Source organism: Aethalodelphis obliquidens, unplaced genomic scaffold (genome assembly GCF_003676395.1).
Source record: "Aethalodelphis obliquidens isolate GAN/ISIS:26980383/991018 unplaced genomic scaffold, ASM367639v1 scaffold1, whole genome shotgun sequence".
In the NCBI taxonomy this organism is placed as follows: Eukaryota; Metazoa; Chordata; class Mammalia; order Artiodactyla; family Delphinidae; genus Aethalodelphis; species Aethalodelphis obliquidens.
Window position 1 is genome coordinate 5347979 of NW_020837945.1, and position 20878 is coordinate 5368856.

General features: G+C 42.0%; 1 protein-coding gene across 1 annotated transcript in view; it reads left to right on the forward strand.

The window, feature by feature from the left end:
- DSCAM (DS cell adhesion molecule) overlaps window positions 1-20878 on the forward strand; it is a 759198-nt gene that overhangs the window by 659807 nt on the left and 78513 nt on the right. The window contains exon 21 of the mRNA XM_027112479.1: window positions 11433-11566. Coding sequence (XP_026968280.1) covers window positions 11433-11566 — 134 coding nt within the window. The remainder of the gene's footprint in view (window positions 1-11432; window positions 11567-20878) is intronic.

The following is a 20878-nucleotide window of genomic DNA, read 5'->3' on the forward strand; positions in this document are numbered from 1 at the left end:
TATCTCTTCCCTCTTGCGTCTCCCTCCCTCCCACCCTCCCTATCCCACCCCTCCAGGCGGTCACAAAGCACCGAGCCGATATCCCTGTGCCATGCGGCTGCTTCCCACTAGCTATCTACCTTACGTTTGGTAGTGTGCATATGTCCATGCCTCTCTCTCGCCCTGTCACAGCTCACCCTTCCCCCTCCCCATATCCTCAAGTCCATTCTCCAGTAGGTCTGTGTCTTTATTCCTGTCTTACCCCTAGGTTCTTCATGACATTTTTTTTTCTTAAATTCCATATATATGTGTTAGCATACGGTATTTGTCTTTCTCTTTCTGACTTACTTCACTCTGTATGACAGACTCTAGGTCCATCCACCTCATTACAAATAGCTCAATTTCATTTCTTTTTATGGCTGAGTAATATTCCATTGTATATATGTGCCACATCTTCTTTATCCATTCATCCGATGATGGGCACTTAGGTTGTTTCCATCTCCGGGCTGTTGTAAATAGAGCTGCAATGAACATTGTGGTACATGACTCTTTTTGAATTATGGTTTTCTCAGGGTATATGCCCAGTAGTGGGATTGCTGGGTCATATGGTAGTTCTATTTGTAGTTTTTTAAGGAACCTCCATACTGTTCTCCATAGTGGCTGAACCAATTCACATTCCCACCAGCAGTGCAAGAGTGTTCCCTTTTCTCCACACCCTCTCCAGCATTTATTGTTTCTAGATTTTTTGATGATGGCCATTCTGCTGGTGTGAGATGATATCTCACTGTAGTTTTGATTTGCATTTCTCTAATGATTAATGATGTTGAGCATTCTTTCATGTGTTTGTTGGCAGTCTGTATATCTTCTTTGGAGAAATGTCTATTTAGGTCTTCTGCCCATTTTTGGATTGGGTTGTTTGTTTTTTTGTTATTGAACTACATGAGCTGCTTGTAAATTTTGGAAATTAATCCTTTGTCAGTTGCTTCATTTGCAAATATTTTCTCCCATTCTGAGGGTTGTCTTTTGGTCTTGTTTATGGTTTCCTTTGCTATGCAAAAGCTTTGAAGTTTCATTAGGTCCCATTTGTTTATTTTTGTTTTTATTTCCATTTCTCTAGGAAGCACCCACCTATTCTTGACTTTGCTCCATGCAAACTTTTTGCTGCCCTCACAAAATATTTCAGCACGATTCAGACCAGCACTTCCTGTGTCACCTTTGTTTGATTTATCCATTGTTTCTCTCTTCCCCTATAATTTTTCCTTTTTTTGGTGGGGGGAGGCACATATTATTTTAAACAAAAGTGCCTTTTATCCCAAGCCTGTATCCCAGGGCCATCCCTGTTTTGTATCCCATTAGAATAATTTCAGTGACTCTTTAGCTATTAGTGTAAGCTCTGATCCTTTCCATCTTTCCACTTAAAAATGGTCTACATTGTCATATGCTGTACCAGCTTTAGAATAACATTAGAATAAGCCCTCAATGTGAGAGCTTCATGTTAATTTTCTAAAATTTCTTACAAGAATTTATGATGATTTAGTAAAATTTTAAATCGTAGCACATTTTTCAGATCACAGTTTGGACTTGGTTATGTGACTATTTCCCAATCCTACAAAAACTGTATGGCAAAATAGTTTCTTATATTATTTTAAGGGAAAGCCTGAGGGACCTTACTGAAGACTTTTTGAAGAATAATTTAACTTATAATACATATTATGGCAACAGTGAGAAAAGCAGTTTCCACCTTAATAAAAGAAAGAGCAATTGATATCCAATTGATCCCCTTGTGGAATCCTCCAAATCAGAGCTCAGAATTATACCCAAGCCGGAGTTGAGGTGGGAACCACTACACCTGAATTCTGTGCTGATTTGGCTCTGCAGTTTTGTTTTTTTGTCTTCTTGCAGGGCCTCTGTTCCCCAGGAAGCTGGGCAGGGTGTGGGTGGGAGAGCCGTTTTCCATTGCCCATGAGTGCCCACGTATTGGCAGTTTTGATGTCCTTTGCTACATAGACAGTCAACATGCTGTTGCTTCCCCCACTATGTCCCGTGGGAACAAAGCTAGGGACACACTCTCAGAGGCTTGGGCAGACCCTTCCTGCCCAGCTTTTCTGTCTCCTAAGGACACTCCCCTGACGTTCACAGCATCACTCTCTGCTCTCCCCTCATCAAACCCAGCCCCGCTCCCCAAGCAGTCCTGTCCGTCTACCCTCACATATTATGTTTATTGTCTCTCTAGCCCTTCATGCATTCTAGTTCCCGCACACAAATTTAACCTCATTATCCTCAGTTTTTCTAGAACACACAAGTGATTATTCCCAGTTATATGCAGGTGTCAGCCAATGCCACCCAAAGGAATTGCATTCTTTAGGGAAATCTAAGGTCAAAATGCAATGCCATTAGGAAGTCACACATTCATAGAGATATCTACAAATCTATGTCCTGGACGAAGACAGCCATATTTAATTTTTAAAATGTAATCAACCGAGAGCTGTGTCTAGATGCTGGCTCTGCCACCTGCTGCCGTGGGACTTTGACACCTTACCTCACTTTCTCTGAACTGGACTTTTTCATGTACAAAATTTCCATGACAATCAGACGGCACAGAATTAAGACATAAAAAGTGAAGTGATGTGTGCAAACATCACCTAGCTTGACATATCGTGGGATGGTTCCTGACACTAGACATTTGATTATTTGATCTCCACTCCTTCAGAATGAGGGTGGAACCTTCTTTTGCATTGCTAAACAATAACACAGATGTCACTGGAATTATTATTTAAAGAGCAAATTGATCAGCAACATGGATTTTGACACCTGCATTTTTCAGAAAAACGTACAGAAATCCAATAAAAGCGGAAAGCTCTTTACAGCTCCATACTGACTGGTAATTTGGGATCAATTTTTAATTACTCTTCCAGTTTTAGAAATCATAGAGCTCTGTCTCAAAACTTGACCCTGAGACCCAAAGTGTAATTTGTCAATCAATTATTCTCTGCTTTCATATCCAGTGCTAATAGTATGGGGAGATGTGATTAATTGTGGAAGGCCCTGCCTTGGGCATACCAGGGAGGAGATCAAGAATTCCACTTGTGCAAACGTGGACGAGAGTGATGCAGAGCTGAGTGTCAGTATTTACTTGGGATAAATCATCAGCATTTTCAAAAAGAAGCAGAGCAGAGATTAGGCAGAAGGAGAGAAAAACTAGTATAATAGTGAGCTTATTTCCCAGATTCACATGAAAGCTTCACTAATCTAGAAATGGTGAAGAATTGTGCCAGCCATCCTTATAGACTCAATGTCTAATATAAATAGACATTTGAGCAGTTTACAGAACTGATTACAATTTTGTGTCTGCTTGTAAGGAATGCATAATCAAAGTCAGAGTATAAATCCTGTTGATGCTTCTGTGAAGTCTTATGATTTGAAGTTTGGATAACACTGCCGACTTCAATTAAATGATGTAAAAATATAAAATAATAATTGTCAACATTTATTGTTTTTCCTCAGAAAAGCACTATTCTAGGCACAGGTTGAAGTTTCATTGTTTATTGATGCTCTTGCAAGTAAAGAAATATTAACACATTCACAGCAAACATTCAATTAGGACTTCTCTGCCCAAAACAGTTCTTAAACTAACGTCCTCACCCCTCAGTGTCATGGGGCCTGGAATTTTAAATTATGTTGTTAGGTCACTGATCATCTTAAAAAGGAAAAATTTATCACTTGCTAGTGAAAGAGATAAAAACAGAATCAATAATAAATAAATAAAAATAGATTAAATAAATAAAATTGAAAAATAAAACACACACAACGTTTACTTTTACAGGGGATAATTCACAACTGAAATATTTGTTTAGAAAACTAGTCTTCTGTTCCATAAGTAGTTTCTCAGTTTCTATAAAGATTCTTGGACATATTCTCCAAGAATATGGAGATCTTGATATAGATCTCTGATATAGATCCTTGGACATACTATTGGGTCCATAGTCTCAGTTCCATCAGTACAGTTGTGGGTCCACAGAGATATTCTCAGGGTCTGTAAGAACAACTGACGTCTCAGGTCCTCTTCCCAGGACTGCTCAATCATTGAGAACTTGCACATTTTTTATTGCTGCAAGACCACAAAAGATTATTTGCCAATCAAGCTTTTTGTTTTTGAACACAGGACAGCTAATTCTGAATTCTAAAATGTTTGTGAAATCCTGCTACTATTTTATTTGCTGAGAATATAATCTGAGCCAAGCCATGGGGAAGAGAACACACACAAACGTAATTTATTATTTTTCCAATTGTTATTTTCGTCCTGCTGGCAGAAGGTAGTTTCAGCCCTGATCCTTTTCCACAAAAGAAAACATTACATATATCTAAATAGCGACGGTTGTGTTTAAGTGCAAATATTTACTGAATACATCACAAATCCACATAGCTCTGTGGGAAGAAGTCCAGCAGGAGCCATAATATGTGATCTTTGGTCCCTCTCTGCCATGGTTAATGATCTGTTTAGCAGGACATCTGAAAGTGAAGCTCAGAGCAAGAGAAAAATAAACAGACATCAGGATATTTGATTCCTCTGGCCAGCCATATCTTGAGCCATATATCCTCTTGAAGGCATGGATGGTGTGTTCTCAGGTGATAGTGTAACTGCACCCTGGTTGACCTTAAAGGTGATGGACTCTTTGTGTGTGTGTGTGTGTGTGTGTGTGTGTGTGTGCGTGCGTGTGTGTATTTGCCTGACCACCAGCAGTGCTGCCCTTCAGGAGACACTGAAGGCTTTGTGTGCCATGAGAAAGCCTGTCAATTAATCGGTATCAATACTGCTTAGGATTCCAGAGTCCTGAAGCATTTGGCAGGGTTGTGATGTGCTCTGTGCAGTAGCGGATATACCGGCAACACCACAGACCAGGATGTCCTGGGAGGCCTTCCACCACGTGGAAGTCAAAGCTTCCTCTGCTGCAGTGATTCTCACACAGGTTCCTAGGAAGTCCAAGGGCTCCTAGGGGGGCTTCAGAGATGCCCAGTGGTAATGGGGAGGGCCCCTGAAGGGCTCCCTCCCAGCTCCGCTTCAGAAGGAGCCACTCCACTTCCACTGTGTTATGCATGGGTCTCCCACATGACACTTAAAAGGATTTGTCCACTTTGAAGAGTGTTTGGAAACCACTGCTGTAGTGGGTGCAAAGGCCAGACATACTGGAGCCTGATGGAAACCAGAAGAGAAAAGGGGCCTCATGCATTGCTTGGCCATGACGACAACTGCTATTGTGAAGGTGTCCCTGCAGCATCATGTCATCTGCTCACGGCTCAGAAAAGCCACTGCAGAGCCTGGGGCTCAGGTGGACCTGGCTGTCACGGAGGGTCACACATACACACACACTGATGTGTGTACCACACCACACACAGCACAGACATCACATATACACCACAAACCACACATGCACACGCACACACTATACACACACTCACACATACCACACACACACCATGCACGCTACACATGCAGACATACTCTACACACACGTCACACACACATCACACAAAACACACACCACATACACTACACACACCACACAAGCCACAAACCGCACACACACATACCCCTGCCTGTGACTGATCTCCAAGACCAGAAAAATGATGATGACAAAAACGAAGCTGACCAGAGTGTCTGTGAGGTACTTATTAGACTTTTGTCTCATTTCAGATCGAGGCAATATTTTTACAGAACAATAAGGTTGATGTTTCACATTAAGATACACTCTTAGGTGGCTTGACTGTGTGGACCCATTCTCTATGCTGTGTAGCAAATCGTCACAAACTTAGCACCTTAAAACAATACAAATTCATTATCTGACCATTTCCCGGGGTCAGGAGTCCAGGGACAGGTTATCCAGGCCCCCACTCAGGGTCTCACAGGCTGAAATCACAGTGTTGGCTGGGCCTGGGGTCTCATCTGAGGTGGGACCCTCACCTGAGCTCACTGGCAGTCAGCAGGACCCAGTTCCCTTAGGGCTGAGACCGTCTCCTTAGCCCCCAGAGGCCACTCCCCAATCCCTGTCGCATGGCCCCAGCAGGGTCACATGGTCGTGTGGTCATAGCAGGACATTTGACCTCTTCATCACCAACAGGAGCCTGTCTCTGCTACTCCAAATCCCTCTCTGACTTCTAGACCCTCTTTTAAGAGGCTCATCTGATTAGGTTGGGCCCACCCAAGTTACTCTCCTTTCGAGTAACTTAAAGTCAGCTGATTGGGTCCTTAATTATAGCTGCAAAATCCCTTCACCTTTGCACACAATGTAACCTGATTTTGAGAGTGCTCCATCATAGTGACAAGTGCCACCCACATTCAAGGGGAAGTAATTATACAGGTGTGGATATCAGAGGGCGAGAATCTTGGGCACCATCTTAGAATCCTGCCTGCCACACTGAGCTCATTTAGAAAGTCTGCTTGGAGGACCTAGTATGCCGCAGATACTGGCCCGGGCACTGGAGACACAGCAGAGAACAGGACAGGTGGGGCTCGCAGGCTGGTGGGGGAGACAGATATTTACCAATCACTCCTGAGTGGGTTATGACGAGTGCCATGAAGAAGCGTCTTCAGAGACAACCCGTCCTGAAGTTGTCACAAACCTCACCTAGGCTAGTGACAGAGAAGGTTTTCTCAAGAAAGCAAGCACTAGCAGAAGCTGAGATGAGTTAGAGTTGCCGAGGACAAGGTGGAGGGTGGGGAACAATTCCAGGCAGGAGGAACCCAAGGCTGTCAGTCATCATGTGTCAATGACCTGATGTGGGAGACGCACGCCACATCCAGGGACCTAAAAAGGGCTCCAGTGCTGTGCAGTGACACAGAGCCAGGAAGAGAATCCAGCCACTGACCTGACACGTCCACGTGGAGGTCTAAAGCACACACCAACCTTACACATCCACCGAGAGGCAACGAGAAGGGAAGAGGATTCTAGGTTCTGGCTCTTGCGACCAAGGATGTGGCTGTGCCATTTGCTGCAATAGGGGACGGGAGGAGGGAGGCTTGGGAGAGAAGGTGATGAGCCCTGCTTTGAACAGGATAGGTCTAAGGTGCGTGAGTCAGAGCCGAGATGCCGGGGCCATCGGACACGAAAGCTCTGAGAGCATCTGCATGCACAGGGGAGCACGTGGGAGAATGCAGAAGAGATGGTCCTCAGCCGCTGCATTCTTAACTTCAACCAGTCAAACCTGGAGCCATAAGTTCACTCAACGATGGCCAGAAATTCATGAAGGCTACCTAAGCTTGCCTGTATCTTCATAAGAAAAAAGCAGATTACCAAAATGTAACCTGATGACTAGGAGTGCGTCTTAACCAACTATGTCCCAGACACACCCTCCTAAGCCATCTCTGTCTCCTGCCCCTCTCAACATTTGGTGTTTATAATTCAACATTGAGTTACAAAGTAAAGGCCAGAATCCTTTAGCAATATGTACAATAAAGAAATGGCGATGATACAAATGATAGCTAGAGTTTATTCAGTGCGTATTAAATTACAGGAGGCGTATATACAGGACTCGTATTAATTCTTCACATGAATTCTCTTTCATAATCTTAACAGTAAAATAATAACTTGGTATAGTTATTGTTCTGGCTTCATAGATGAGGGAACTAAGACTTATTAGAGAACTTCTGAACTTGCCCAGGACACAGAACCAAGTGATAAAGTTGGAGAAAAGCCAGCAGTGGAGGCTGCAAAGCCCACACCTTTAACCATTGTGGTGTAATCCAAACCAGAACTAAAATTTTAAATTCTCATTCGTAAAATATTGGCTCAGAAATCCTGAAAATCTTTCTCCAATGTCTTGTGCCTCAGTTTCTGTATATTTATTATTTTCTTGTGCAAAATTCTAATAACGCTACAAGGAAAGATTGTACAAGATGGATCATGAATCAGTGTATGAGGAACCACATGGGGGTTTAGGTAGTAAGTGCAGTGAAAAACCCTTTGATCTGACGTGATCCAGGCAAGTTAATGGAAATAATCTACTAAAGAAGGAATCACTACATTTTACAGTGACCAAGAGACAGAACTCAAACATTGTAGTTTAACTTAAAACATATAAATACACATTTATTATATAATCATTGTCTAATTAAATGATCCAGACTCATTTCTTTAGTTTGAGATGAAGAGATTAGAGTTCTATGTCATTTTTCATTCTTTGAACTGTATTCATCATGGATCATCTGTAATTTCCACTTTAATTTCTTGATCATGGAGTAAACATGTATTGTCATTGGCCAATAATCTGATTTTTAATTTCTTTTTATCTGTTTGCCTTGATTTTTTTTGCCATGTGACCTGTTCTTCTCACTAGTCTTGCCCAAACCTAATTGAAGCTTCTTTTTTTTAAAACTTACCTTCAGAAAGCTTTTCCAAAGTCCCATCAATTGTCCTAAAAACAGCTTTCTTTGTGCACTCATATTTCATCAGTTTCCATAAATTAAACTGCATTACCTTGACAAGTACAATTGTCACCAGCAGGGTGGAAACAAGCCTGACACTCCTGATGAGCAGCCAGCTAAGGGGTTGTTGCCAATGTACTTGGGGTCCTAGAAGGACACTGGCCAGAGGGAGTGCCTGGTGGACGCCAGCTGCGTGGTTTGCTTTACGGAAGATATGGAGGGTTCTGGCCAATCTGGGGGCATCCATTAGCGTGGGAATATTAAGCATGTGTACGCTCTACCCTTGGCGTTCAGGAGGAGCCCCTGTGGCTCTGAACCAGGTTGCAGATGTCTTGGTGATTGCCCTCACCAGTAGAAAACGAAGCATATTCAGGACAAAGGTACCTTGTTCCCAAGGACCTATTAATCGAAGCTTCATCACTCCTATGTGTTCCTTTCTCTAGATCTTTTGCTCTTGGTGGAACTTGTCAAAAACTGATCCCAGGGCTTCCCTGGTGGCACAGTGGTTGAGAGTCCACCTGCCAATACAGGGGATGCGGGTTCGTGCCCCGGTCCTGGAGGATCCCACATGCTGCGGAGCGGCTGGGCCCGTGAGCCATGGCCGCTGAGCCTGCGCGTCCGGAGCCTGTGCTCCGCAACGGGAGAGGCCACAGCAGTGAGAAGCCCGTGTACCACAAAAAAAAAACTAAACAAAAAACTGATCCCAAGATTTTATATTTTCAAATGATGACTGTGTCCAACTCCCGTTAACTCTTGCCAGAGTTGTTGGTTTTGTTGTTTTGACCTAGAAGAGTCAAGGTCAAAATTTGAGCATAATTTGACCTAGAATTGTCACCTAGAAGGTGACAATTATGAGATACACATTCAACTCCAAAAATATTTACTCTGAAGTTAGTTTGTTTTTGGAGAAGGAAGGAACTCAAATCTTCCTCCAGGGGCTCACAGGGGACCTTACTGGTTTGAATTTCAAGGTCTCCATCAAGGGGGGAACCTCTCTCTACATGAAAAGTTAAAACAATGAGGAGGAAAGCAATAACCTCGTGGCTTCTCTCACAGCAGATTTAACACTCTTTCCTCTTTATCCCATGTTCTACCCACCTCACCTCATTCTCCCTTTTCAACCTGGAAAACAAAAGGGTGGAGGGAAGGGCACTTATGTTCAATCTCACTTCTCAGATTAAGCTTCGTGTCGTCAACACCCTTTTCTGCATTCTTAGATGATTTACAGAGGGGAGTTTGTTGTCTGTATAAACTGTGAATCTTTGACACAAAAATTCATACTCATAAAAACTGCTTCTGAGCCTCTCCTGAGCCAAATAGAGGTGTCATTACACAGTGTTTTGGGCACAGAAGGGTGATCTCTGATGACTGAGGTAATTCGCCCTCATTCCTAACTCAGGAGGCAAGAGGTATGCCCCAAGCCTGTTCAAAGCCAAACACTGTAGCAGAAAAAAGAATGACCCAGAAGCTAAATTCTCTACTAGTCAGAGGCAGGAAGTCATCAGGGACTGAAAAGCACAGAGAAGGCTCCCAGGAAAATAGGGACTTGAGCTGATTGTGTTAGTTCTGTCACAGAAACAACCATTCATGACACTGGTTAAGGAACAGCAAGGCAGGCTTCATTCAGGGGAATGATTTGATAGGTGAAGGCATGACCACAATAGTGCTTTGCAGTAGGGGAGGGAGATTGGATTCAGCTTTGAATACAACAAGGAAAAGTGGGAATTTATAGCCAAGGAGTGAAGGGGAGGAAGAGGGGTCATTGGGTGAAAAAATTACTAAGAGGAAACATCAGGGGTGAGGGGCATTCTGGCTAAATTGGCTTCACAGGAGTTTTGCAAAAGGCAGGTGAGGAGGATCAGAGCTTACCTGGTGATGACAGAGAGTGAGGACTTTGATCGATATCAAAGGTGACAAGATATTGTGGAGATTCTGGCTAAACTGACTGAGCAGGATACTTGCTAAAGTGGGCTCTTAGGGGATATGCCCAAGAACATGGCTCAGTGGAGCTCCTAGGTCACTGGTCAGAGAGACACTGTGTCAGCCCCCAGGGTGGCTGTAACAAAGTCCCACAGCCTGGGGGACCAACAACAGGAATGTGCTGTCTCACGTTTCTGGAGGCAAGAAGTCCAAGATCAAGGGGTGGGCAGGGTCGGTTCTTTCCAAGGACTGTGAGGGAGAATCGATCCCTGGCTTGTAGATGGGCATCTTCTCCCTGTGTCTTCACATTGTCTTGCCTCCATGTATATCTCTGTGTCCACATCTCCCTTTTTTTTACAAGGACACCAGCCATGCTGGTCAGGGCTCACCCAAATAACCCCATTTTAACCTGATTTTCTCTTTAAAGATTCCATCTCCAGATAAGGTCACATTCTGGCATGGTAGGGTTAGGGCTTCAACAAGTGGGTGTTGACTGAAAAAAAAATGCACAATGTGAGAGTTGTGAGTTAAGTTTTATTTGGGGCAAAATAAGGACTATAGCCCGGGAGACAGAATTTAAGATAGCTCTGAGAAACTTCTCCATAGAGGTAGTGGGGAAGGTCAGTGTTACATATGATTTCAGTGACGGGGGTACATGCAGTCAAGCACACATTTTGGCAGAAGCTTCCTGCTAGTCATGAGGAACAGGTGTCACCATTAATGATTTTAGTGCTTTTCTAGATACGAGGAGATGCAAGAACCGGGCTCGTAAAATCTTCTCCTAAAAATATCTATCTGTCTGAAGGCCTGTTCTGCCAGTTTTTCCCAGAGCACAGAGGGCCTCATTCCTGATGTCCACCCTGAACTCCTTTCAGTAGATGTTGAAGGTCAGCGGCTGCAGCAGTTCATGATTTAATCCTTGCAGAGGCAGATGGCAAGTGCCGATTTGTAGTTGGCCTGGGTTTGGAGGGACACAGTTCAGCCCGCAGCCCTGACTCCTGAAGAGCTGGGAAGAGAGAGTGGCAGGGCCCAGCGGTGTCCTGTGGGGTGGTGGGTCTGGAGTGGCGGGGAGGGAAGCTCCATCGTTCTGTCACTAAACTTTCTGCTTTTCCAGTTCCAGGTCCCCCCGCGGGAGTCAAGGCGGCTGCGGCCTCAGCCTCCATGGTCTTTGTGTCCTGGCTCCCCCCTCTCAAACTGAATGGCATCATCCGAAAGTACACGGTGTTCTGCTCCCACCCCTACCCCACAGTAAGTTGGTAAATCACCCAGTGCCTTTCAAGCATCTTCCAGAAACGAGCCACAGGCGCTCACTTGAGACATTCTCCTTCCTTCGTTTCCCACCTCCTTGGGTTTCCCCAGTGGTTTTATTCTTCTCCCTGCTGTCTGCACATACAAAGCAAGGTCCTCATTACCACCTCACTGGAAAATACACTTCTGAATCCTTCTAAGGGACACAGTTGTCTGGAATGATTGTTTATTGGGTGAGTTCCCACAAACACTGCCAGCCGGCTTATCAGAATCAAAACCCAGAGGCCTTAATTGATTGTCAGTGGACACCACCTATTGATTTTGCTGTTGGGCTCATCCTTCAATTCACTTCATGCTTCATCTGCCTCCCTCGCACAACCTGACCCTATCCTCCTTCCCTGCCCATCGCCCACCGAGACCCAGCAGCCGGAAAACCCTTGTTATGATAGAAATGAAGGACTTTAACAAGACTCTATGACCCTCACAAGTACAACAGTCAGCTTAATTCATTGTGAAGGAATTAAAAGGTAGGGTACTTAATATTTCAAAATATGAGATTTGCTGTCATTAGTATTAACACCACTGAATGATACTTACAGAGTTAGAGTGTTTCTTAAACAGAAGAATGTGTGTATCCAAAGGGGAAATTTCAAAGAAAACAAAAAATGGTTCATGAAATTTATGACATCTTCATAGAAATGTTTATGACATTTTCTGAGGTAGCCGCTGTGTCCAATCCATCTTTCCATCTCCCAGCTCCTGGCACAGTGCATGACATGCATAGCCATTCACTGTTTGTGGAGTGAATACACAAATTAATTTTGGTTTTATTGTGGTAAAATATCAAAACATAAAAGGTAGCATTTTTAAGTGTTTGATTCAGTGGCATTAACTCCATTCACATTGTTGTGAGACCATCACCACCATCCATCTCCAGAGCTCTTTTCTTGGAAAACTAAAACTCTGTGCCCATGAAACACTACCTCCCATTCTCCCTCCCCCAGCCCCTGGCAACCACCCTTCTCCTTTCTGTCTCAGTGAATTTGACTATTCTAGGAATCTCATCGATATCACCGGAATAAGACAGTGTTATCTTTCTGTGCTTGGCTTTTTTCACTGAGCATAATATGTTCAGGGTGCATGTATGTTGTAGCATGTGTCTGAATTTCCTTCCTTTTTAAGGTTGAATAACATTCCTGAACTAATTTAGTAATTACTTTTTAATTAAAATGACATGCTTTCCCAAGTCTAGAGTCTGTAGGGGACCCAGAGGCCCAGTGGCACTATAGACACTGAGGATGATTAACGGTGGGGAGACAGGGGGAGGGCAGGAGTGTGGCTCACAGCTGGGCCTCCATCTCTGAAAAATATCAAGTTGTGTGTTCTGCTGTTTATATGTCAACAGCAGCACCTCTGGAGTTGAAGTAAAGACTTAGAGGTAATATGCTTAGATACGGGTTTTAGAACTTGTGTGAGTTCCTTATCTGGTTTCAAACATGCTGTTAACTCTCACCTGCTGAATCCTACCATCAGATCCCACCATCAAAGTCCAGAGATGCAGAGCAGTGTAGAGGACACGGTGGGTGGCCCTCTACTCAGAGGCCATTCACTGAGGACCCTGTGCAGGTTCTGATCCTTTGGGCATCAGCCCTGACATACCACCACATTCAGCAAAGAGAGACAAAATTGTTGCTGAAAGTGTGCCCATATTTCACTCGAAGATGAAGGGCTTCTTTACTTGTATTCATTCATTCATTTCTTGATTTGCTGTAGGACTCTCAATTGCTCTTTTGACTCCAACGAGCTAGAGAGAGCCAGCAGGGAACAGGGAACACCAGCAGCTCACCCACATTCTGTCTTCCCAATCGGCTCTTTATCTCTAAACTAAAAGCCCCAACCTGGCTTATGTGTAACCTGGCACTCAACCTGGCTTATGAGTGACTGAGGCTTAGAGGAGCGAGCCCGCGTTTGTGGATCGTGGGTGCTATATTACTCTCCATCCTCCCAGCCTACGAATTAAGTCCTATAAAAAAGGAGGAGTTACTATCCCAAACACAGTATCCATCAAACACTCTGTAGGATGGAATATAAATAATTTCCCAAGGGATTTCCAGTCTCTCCCTGCATAGAATAATGGGACTGAACTATCCAGGACCTTCTCAACAAGAGCCTTTCAAAAAATACCTTAGCGAGATCAAACTAACCAGAAAAGGTGGGAAATAACTGAATTTCTCACCTCCTTGATGTCTTACAACCACTAGCAGGTGTTTCTGTGCGGTCTTTAACCATATTAAAAAAACATTGTGAATCTAGAAATATGATTATCACAAGGTGCCTGTGGTCTCCCGGGAAGCACCACTTATTAAGCTTTGCAGAGAGGACCTAGAACTCCAGAGCTGTCCTCAATAACATGAAGTAAACCAGAATCAGTTTTCTTCCATCTCTAGAACCACATTGCTATTCATCTATTTCAAATATCACTTAAGACCACGAGGCCTATTTTTAATAGACTTTATTTTTTAGAGCAGTTTTAGGTTGACAGCAAAATTGAGTGTGAGGTACAGAGACTTCTCATATGATACCTATTTTTAAAGTAAAATAATGCCATTGCAAGTAAAAATTAGAGAGAACTAATACACGTGTCTTCAGAGGTGAAGACTTAAAAAATTCCATCTACTATTCTGTTTTTTTCCCATGGAATGAACAAGGAACTATAAGTTACTGGAAAGGGGGAATTTTTCCCATCTCTAGTGTCTGCGATATAATTTTAAGTCAGAAAACGATGCTATCAAATTTTCTGAGGCTTTTACTTTTCTGCCAATGTATCGAAAGAAACACCAGAGGGCAGTCCTAGTTCTGTGTATTTTTCCTGCTCGTGTATCTGAATTTTTTTCCTTTGAAATGACTTCATAGTCGAATGTAGAACATGGGAAGACAAATTAGGACACAGCATACTCCGTAATTTAATCTTCTTTATGAGAGTCCCTCGGCTAACCTCCTTGCTGATGTAAATTTTCTCTCAAGATCCTCAATTCATGCCCCTTCCTTGTGAAAGTGCCTTGTTAAAAGACACAGGCTCTTTTCTCTAATATGTACGATGCATTGTCTGATTATAGGCATTTGTTTCACGGTGTTCTCTCAGGTCAGTTTAGTAAAAGTCGTCAACATATGAAACTTTGTATGTTGCCAGACAAGAAACTGGAAATTTGTCTCAAGGCTGGTTGTCTAAAAGTGGTGCTTGGTAAACATTAGCCTCACTGTGAGGGACCAGCTAATGCAAAGAGACATCAACCTTCCCAGTCAGAGCAAAACCTCAAATCTGTTTGATTAAGGAATTCATCATATAATTTTTGGAACCATGGCTATTACTTTTAGTATATAATGGTTTGGATGATCAATTCATACACTATGAGAAGCAATGGAAATCCAAAGTAATGAGCTAGCCTTGTAAGGTCCCAGGTAGAAAGTAGTTAACCTGGATTTCCTCTCTAACGACCCTCCCTACTTAAAAGCAGACTGTGAAAAATGTTATATATTACATAAGCACTAGGAGGTAGAAATTGTCTGTTCTGCAAGGCTAAGCTGATGGACATAGAAATGTGAAATTAGATAGCATAAACTTCTCATTAATGAAGAATAAAAATCAGAAGGTCTAAAAAATTATATCAGTGAGCTATGATCCACCTCAGTTATTCCAGTTTCAGAAGATAATGTTAGCCAGTTCCTGCACAAAGTAGAGCCCAGTAGATGCTGCTGAATGAGCAAATGAGACTCATAGCAACTAACTCTCCACAGTGGAGCCCACAACTCAGAATTAAGCAAGTCTTCTAGGAAAAAAAGAAAGTAGCCTCTACCAGGTCCAGACAATATTCAAGCCAAGGTAGCAGGTGTGTGTTTGCCTCCCAACCCTCCCTAGACTGCATTCCCTAAAGCTATAGTGGGGCTGAGGACAAGACAGAGTGGCTTTAGAGAACCACAAATATTCAGGAATCTCAAGTCAAAAAAATGGTGCAATAACAGAATCAGGGAAGTAGTATCTAATGTGACCACCTGAATTTATAATGATGCTCATCATTATATTGATTTTTCCTCTCTCAGAAGTAACCATGGGCCTCCTGGGTATAAAATTCCATTGCCTCTTAGGAAGAAGTAATGCTCTTCCTATTTTAAGTTGTAGCATCACAAGCTATTATATAGTTATTTGTTTTTAAATTTGTTTTTCTTAGCTTCCATTATCCTTTTATTCTTTCTCCTTTGTTCTCCCTCTCCCTCAACACCCCACCCTTAAAGGTAGGCATTTTTCAATATTCTACCTTCTTTTCATATTCTTTACTATCTCCCTGAATAATTGAATCTATTCTCATAATTTAACCATCATCTGAAGTTAAGGGGTTCAAAATGTTTATCTCTAACCCTGACAATCTTAGAGAACCAATCAGTCCTATATTGTCAACTTCCTACTATCCATGTCTTCTTGGAGACCCCACCACATCCAACATGTCCAGAACCAAATTCATTCTTGCCCCCCTCTTCTGTTCCTGTTTCTCAACTAAGCTAATTATTACCTTTGACTAAGCTAATGATTACCTTAGACAAAGCTAAGCGTTAGATTAACTTTGACTCTTGTTCTCCCTTTCCACTCATTATCTGATTTGTTTCCAAATAATTTCTTCATTTACCCAGCAAATCTCTGTAGAGGGCTACCCTGTGCCAAGGGCTGAGCCAGAGTTGGAGGTGTATTAGTCAGGAGAAGCTGAGTTATGCTGTGTAACAAGCATGCCTAAAAATATCAGTAATTTCCACCAATAACAGCTTTATTTTTCTTTCACATTCATGTTCATTGTAAGTTGGTGGTAGCTCTGATCCATGTTATCTTCACTCCAGGAAGGACCCATATGGGTTTTATGGCAGAGGGAAAGAAATCTCTGGAGAGTCTGACATAGGCATTAAATGCTCCAGCACAAATCAATGGCTAGACTCCATCACATAGCCTCACTCAACCACAAGGGAACCAGGAATACAATCTGAACACATACCGAGAAAACAGGCAAACCAGAATGTTTGGAGAACAACTCTAATATAACCATGGAACTGCAATGACAAAGGATAGAGTGTCTTTCTTTGAGAAGTTCCTAGTTCTAGGGAGGGCAGAAAATACTAGAGATGGTCACTGCTCTGTGTGGCGTGGCAAATGACACAACAGTGGCATGGACAGCACTGGATGACACAGGAGTCAGGTAGGAGGGTGTTACTCAAATAATCAGGTCAGAGACTGTTACTTAGGACATATATACAGCCCTGGCTTGCAGGAGGGGAAGAATTGTACCTGATGAGAGGGTTTTATGACCAAGGGAAATAGCACCTGCAGAGTGACATTGTGTCATGAAGAGTCTTTCTCCACAACATCTTTCTAATCCTCTCCCTTCCTTTCACTCCCACCACCGTTGCCTTGGTTCAAGTCCTTGCTTGGGAAACCAAACTAGGGCAGAAGCCTTTCCACTACCCATATCCATTCCCTTCCACTGTCTGCATCACTGTCATAATTATTCTTCCAAATTCTTTGTCCAATCATGTCATGCCCTTGTGCAAATTTCTTGGATAACTTCTCCCTTTTTACCTAAAAAATGTTCAGAATTCTCAAGATGACCTGTGCAGCTTTCCATAACCCAGCTCCAATGGCTGTTCAGTCTCCTATTCTACTAACCTTCCTCCATCCAAAATCTAAGCCACACTGTGTCTCCTGTGTGTGTGTGTGTGTGTTGTGTGTGTGTATTGTGTGTGTGTATTAGGTCCTCCTCCTCCTTGTCTTTTCCCTCTCATCCTCCCATGTAATAATGTTTATTCTTAAGGCTCAACTTATTTATTCTAACATTGTTGAGCACTTGCTATATTCTAGCTGCTATGTGTTAAATGCTTTATGCTTATAGTTTCCAAACTTGTTTTTCATGACTCACAATCGGAAATATAATTTATGATCACACTCCAGTACACACACACAGCTAAAGCCTTGTAAACAAAACTTCACTTACTACACATGATGCACTCTGATATTTTCTGTTATATTGGATGTTTTTCTCTTCTTTTATTTTTTAAATGATTTCCAGGCCCACTAAATTGCTTCTATGGACCATATTTTTAAAAATACTGCTTTCATCAGTTAATTCTGATGATTACCTTATGCAAGAGGGGTTGTTTTTATTCTCTTCTCTGTACTGGTGCTGACATGGAGACTGTGCAGCCTGCCCAGGACCACGCAGCTTAGCAAGGTAAAGACAGGGTCTGTAGCCCACAGGGGTCTGAGATCAGGAACCAGGCTCTTCACCCTAACAGCCTACTGCCTTCCCTGGGGAAGCTGGCCCCATCTCACCTCAGCATCCCCAGCACTGATTTTTAACCTCTCTTTGACGTAACCATAATCTCTTGCATCATTGTTGGAGGGGGGCATAGCTCGGCCCCTGCAGTGGTACGTCAGTTTCTTAAGTACAGGAACCACAGTTAGTTACTATTATACCTTTGGAAACCCCGGTATTATGGTGACATAGTAGATGTTCAGCAAATGCTATGTTGAATTAAATTTTATGGATAATGGCTATGAGTCAACCAATAGAGGTTAAACTGTATAATGAAGTTTCTACTTAATAAGGCAGGAAAAGTGTGTTATATACTTTGGGATGCTTTCCATCCCCTAAGGATTTAGATAAAATGCCTGTGCTTTTGAATCACTGACATGGAAATCATTCTGCCACAGTTCCAGCTAAATGACTTATTGCTGGACCTCTTTATTCTGTAATGGCAAAGCTGTAACTTATGGAGTTGCCAAAAGTCATCCAAAGAATACACAGTCATGTTTCACATACATATACGCAATTAATCACATGTCAGCAGATCTTTTTTGGGCACCTCTGTGTGACGGGCATGCATTAGGCTCTCTATGCTCTTGAGATTAACTGAGCTCTACTCTAGCACTCAGCATCTTATCATATGACTGGGAGAAAACTAAAAAAGTTTCCTTGAGACAGACCTACAGCTAAGCATATGAAAACCAACTCTGGTTTTATAAAATTTCTGGGGAAGTATCAATATATTCTTGAGCTTCCTTAGAAATATCTCAGTATTTCATGGCCAGTTCTGATGAAATATGTTCTAAATCTGCTTTAAATTTTTTGTGCTGCAATTTACATATATTTAGTAGACTCCAACTCTTTGGGGGAGTGAGGGGAAGTACATGCTATCTTTTATAATCTAGTTCTTTAAAAAGATGAAGAACAATAATCTAGTTCTTTATCTATCCTCAATGAACCAGCCAATAACTGCTCAATATTTCTGTTAAGTCCATATTTTAATTTTTTTTAAATCATCATCTGTGGTGCTTCAGTATCATTGGGCATAAAGTGAAGCTGTCCAGTTGCTATAATAGGTCAAAATGCAGGTGACCCCTATGCTAAGGTTGGGAGAAAGCTTGGCCTTTAAAATCCTGAGCCCGATTTTGGACTTTATTGAACAAAGGGAAGCAGAATCATTTATTCAAATGGAATTTCTGTACAGAAACAAGCCCTAAAAATCACCCTTCAAGCCCAGTCTCACAAGATTGCCTGCTCAACTTTGCAGATAAATTGCCAATACACATTCTGGCTTTGAACTGCCCTTCATTCTGACTAGACAGCGGTGTAAACTTCTCCACTGCTTCCAAAGTAGCCACAGATGAAAATGCCCTTTTTTTTTTTTTTTTTTTTGGAATACGCGGGTCTCTCACTGTTGTGGCCTCTCCCGTTGCAGAGCACAGGCTCTGGACGCGCAGGCTCAGCAGCCATGGCTCACGGGCCTAGCCGCTCCGCGGCATGTGGGATCCTCCCGGACCGGGGCACGAACCCGTGTCCCCTGCATCAGCAGGCGGACTCTCAACCACTGCGCCACCAGGGAAGCCCAAAAATGCCCTTTTGATCAACTAGCTTTTGGAGTTTTTGGAAGAGTCCAGCTTTGAAAACATATCATCTTTTTGACTTGGTCTGATACAGACATGGGGTACTATTTAAGGAAATAAATGGCTTCAGATCGTTTTCAATTAAGAAGTAAGAATGGCTATTTTTTTCCCAAAACTATATATTATACCTCTATTACATTTATTACCTAGAACAGCCTTTCTCATAATTTCTTTCTTATATTGTGAGAAGTTATGTAATGCTAAACCAGTTCTTTTGTGCAAAATTTGTTGAATAGCTGATAGCAATCAAGTTAAATTAATAAAGCCTTTTTACAGAGAGATCATTTGTATGGCAGATGGTATGACAACAGGGAAAGGATAAGACAAAACTGTGCTAAATGGAGGTGATTTTGTTTGAAAGAGAGTGGGAACTATAAGCATCCTGTAATGTCAGTCTGTCTATTGGGACAATGCCCTGATTCTAAACAATAGCATGGAGAAACTAGTTTCTTTCATGTCTTTTCTGCATATCAACTTTAATTCACTTGCAGAACATTATAACAATAATTTTTATATTTGGGAGACCCAAATTAAAATATTTTATATTTGGAAGTCTTTCTTAAAAGTAGCCCATAGCCATTTATATAATAGCCGATAGAGTGATCTTGGTAAAGTACAGAGGAAACCACCAAAATTGACTAAGATAAAACAAGTAGCTTTAATATGCTATTATTTCTATGAGAGCTGGCCATCTTAGTCTATTTCGTTAGGAAGATCTTTGTGCTGTATTATCTTCTTCTAGAGATGAAAATAATGAAATAAAATAGAAATCAGATCAAAATGTATTATACATAGAAATCTTAAAAGAGGTAAATCTTAAATTGATCCAGCTAACTGTTTATTCTTCATGTAACTGAGGCTCCTTCTCTGCCACTAAACAGAAAGATTTTACATGCTCTGAAAGAGTCATTGCCCTATAATTAAAAGAGCTATCATTTTGTTTATTCTGCTTTGGAGGTTTTTTTAATCACTGCTGTGAACATTCTATCTCTGAAATCATAGCATTCAATTTTTTTTAAAAAATAGGATGTTAATAATTAGATGTTAAAACTTTTTCAAGTACCATAGTTCTTTGATAGAATTAGTGTTTCATTAAAAACTTACTTGAAATTTTTTAAAGTGGAATTCTGTTTATATCTATCAGAAATGCTGAATAATTTGATCTGAGCAGCCTGTGACTCCATAGTCATCCTCTACACGTATTTTTCTGTTGTGCTCAAATAAATTATAGGTCATTATTAAAGTCACTAAGACAACAGACATTTCCTCAGTCCATTCCAAAGAGTGGTTAGTGGGTCCTGACCCTGCAACGTTCTAGCCTAGGATCCCTG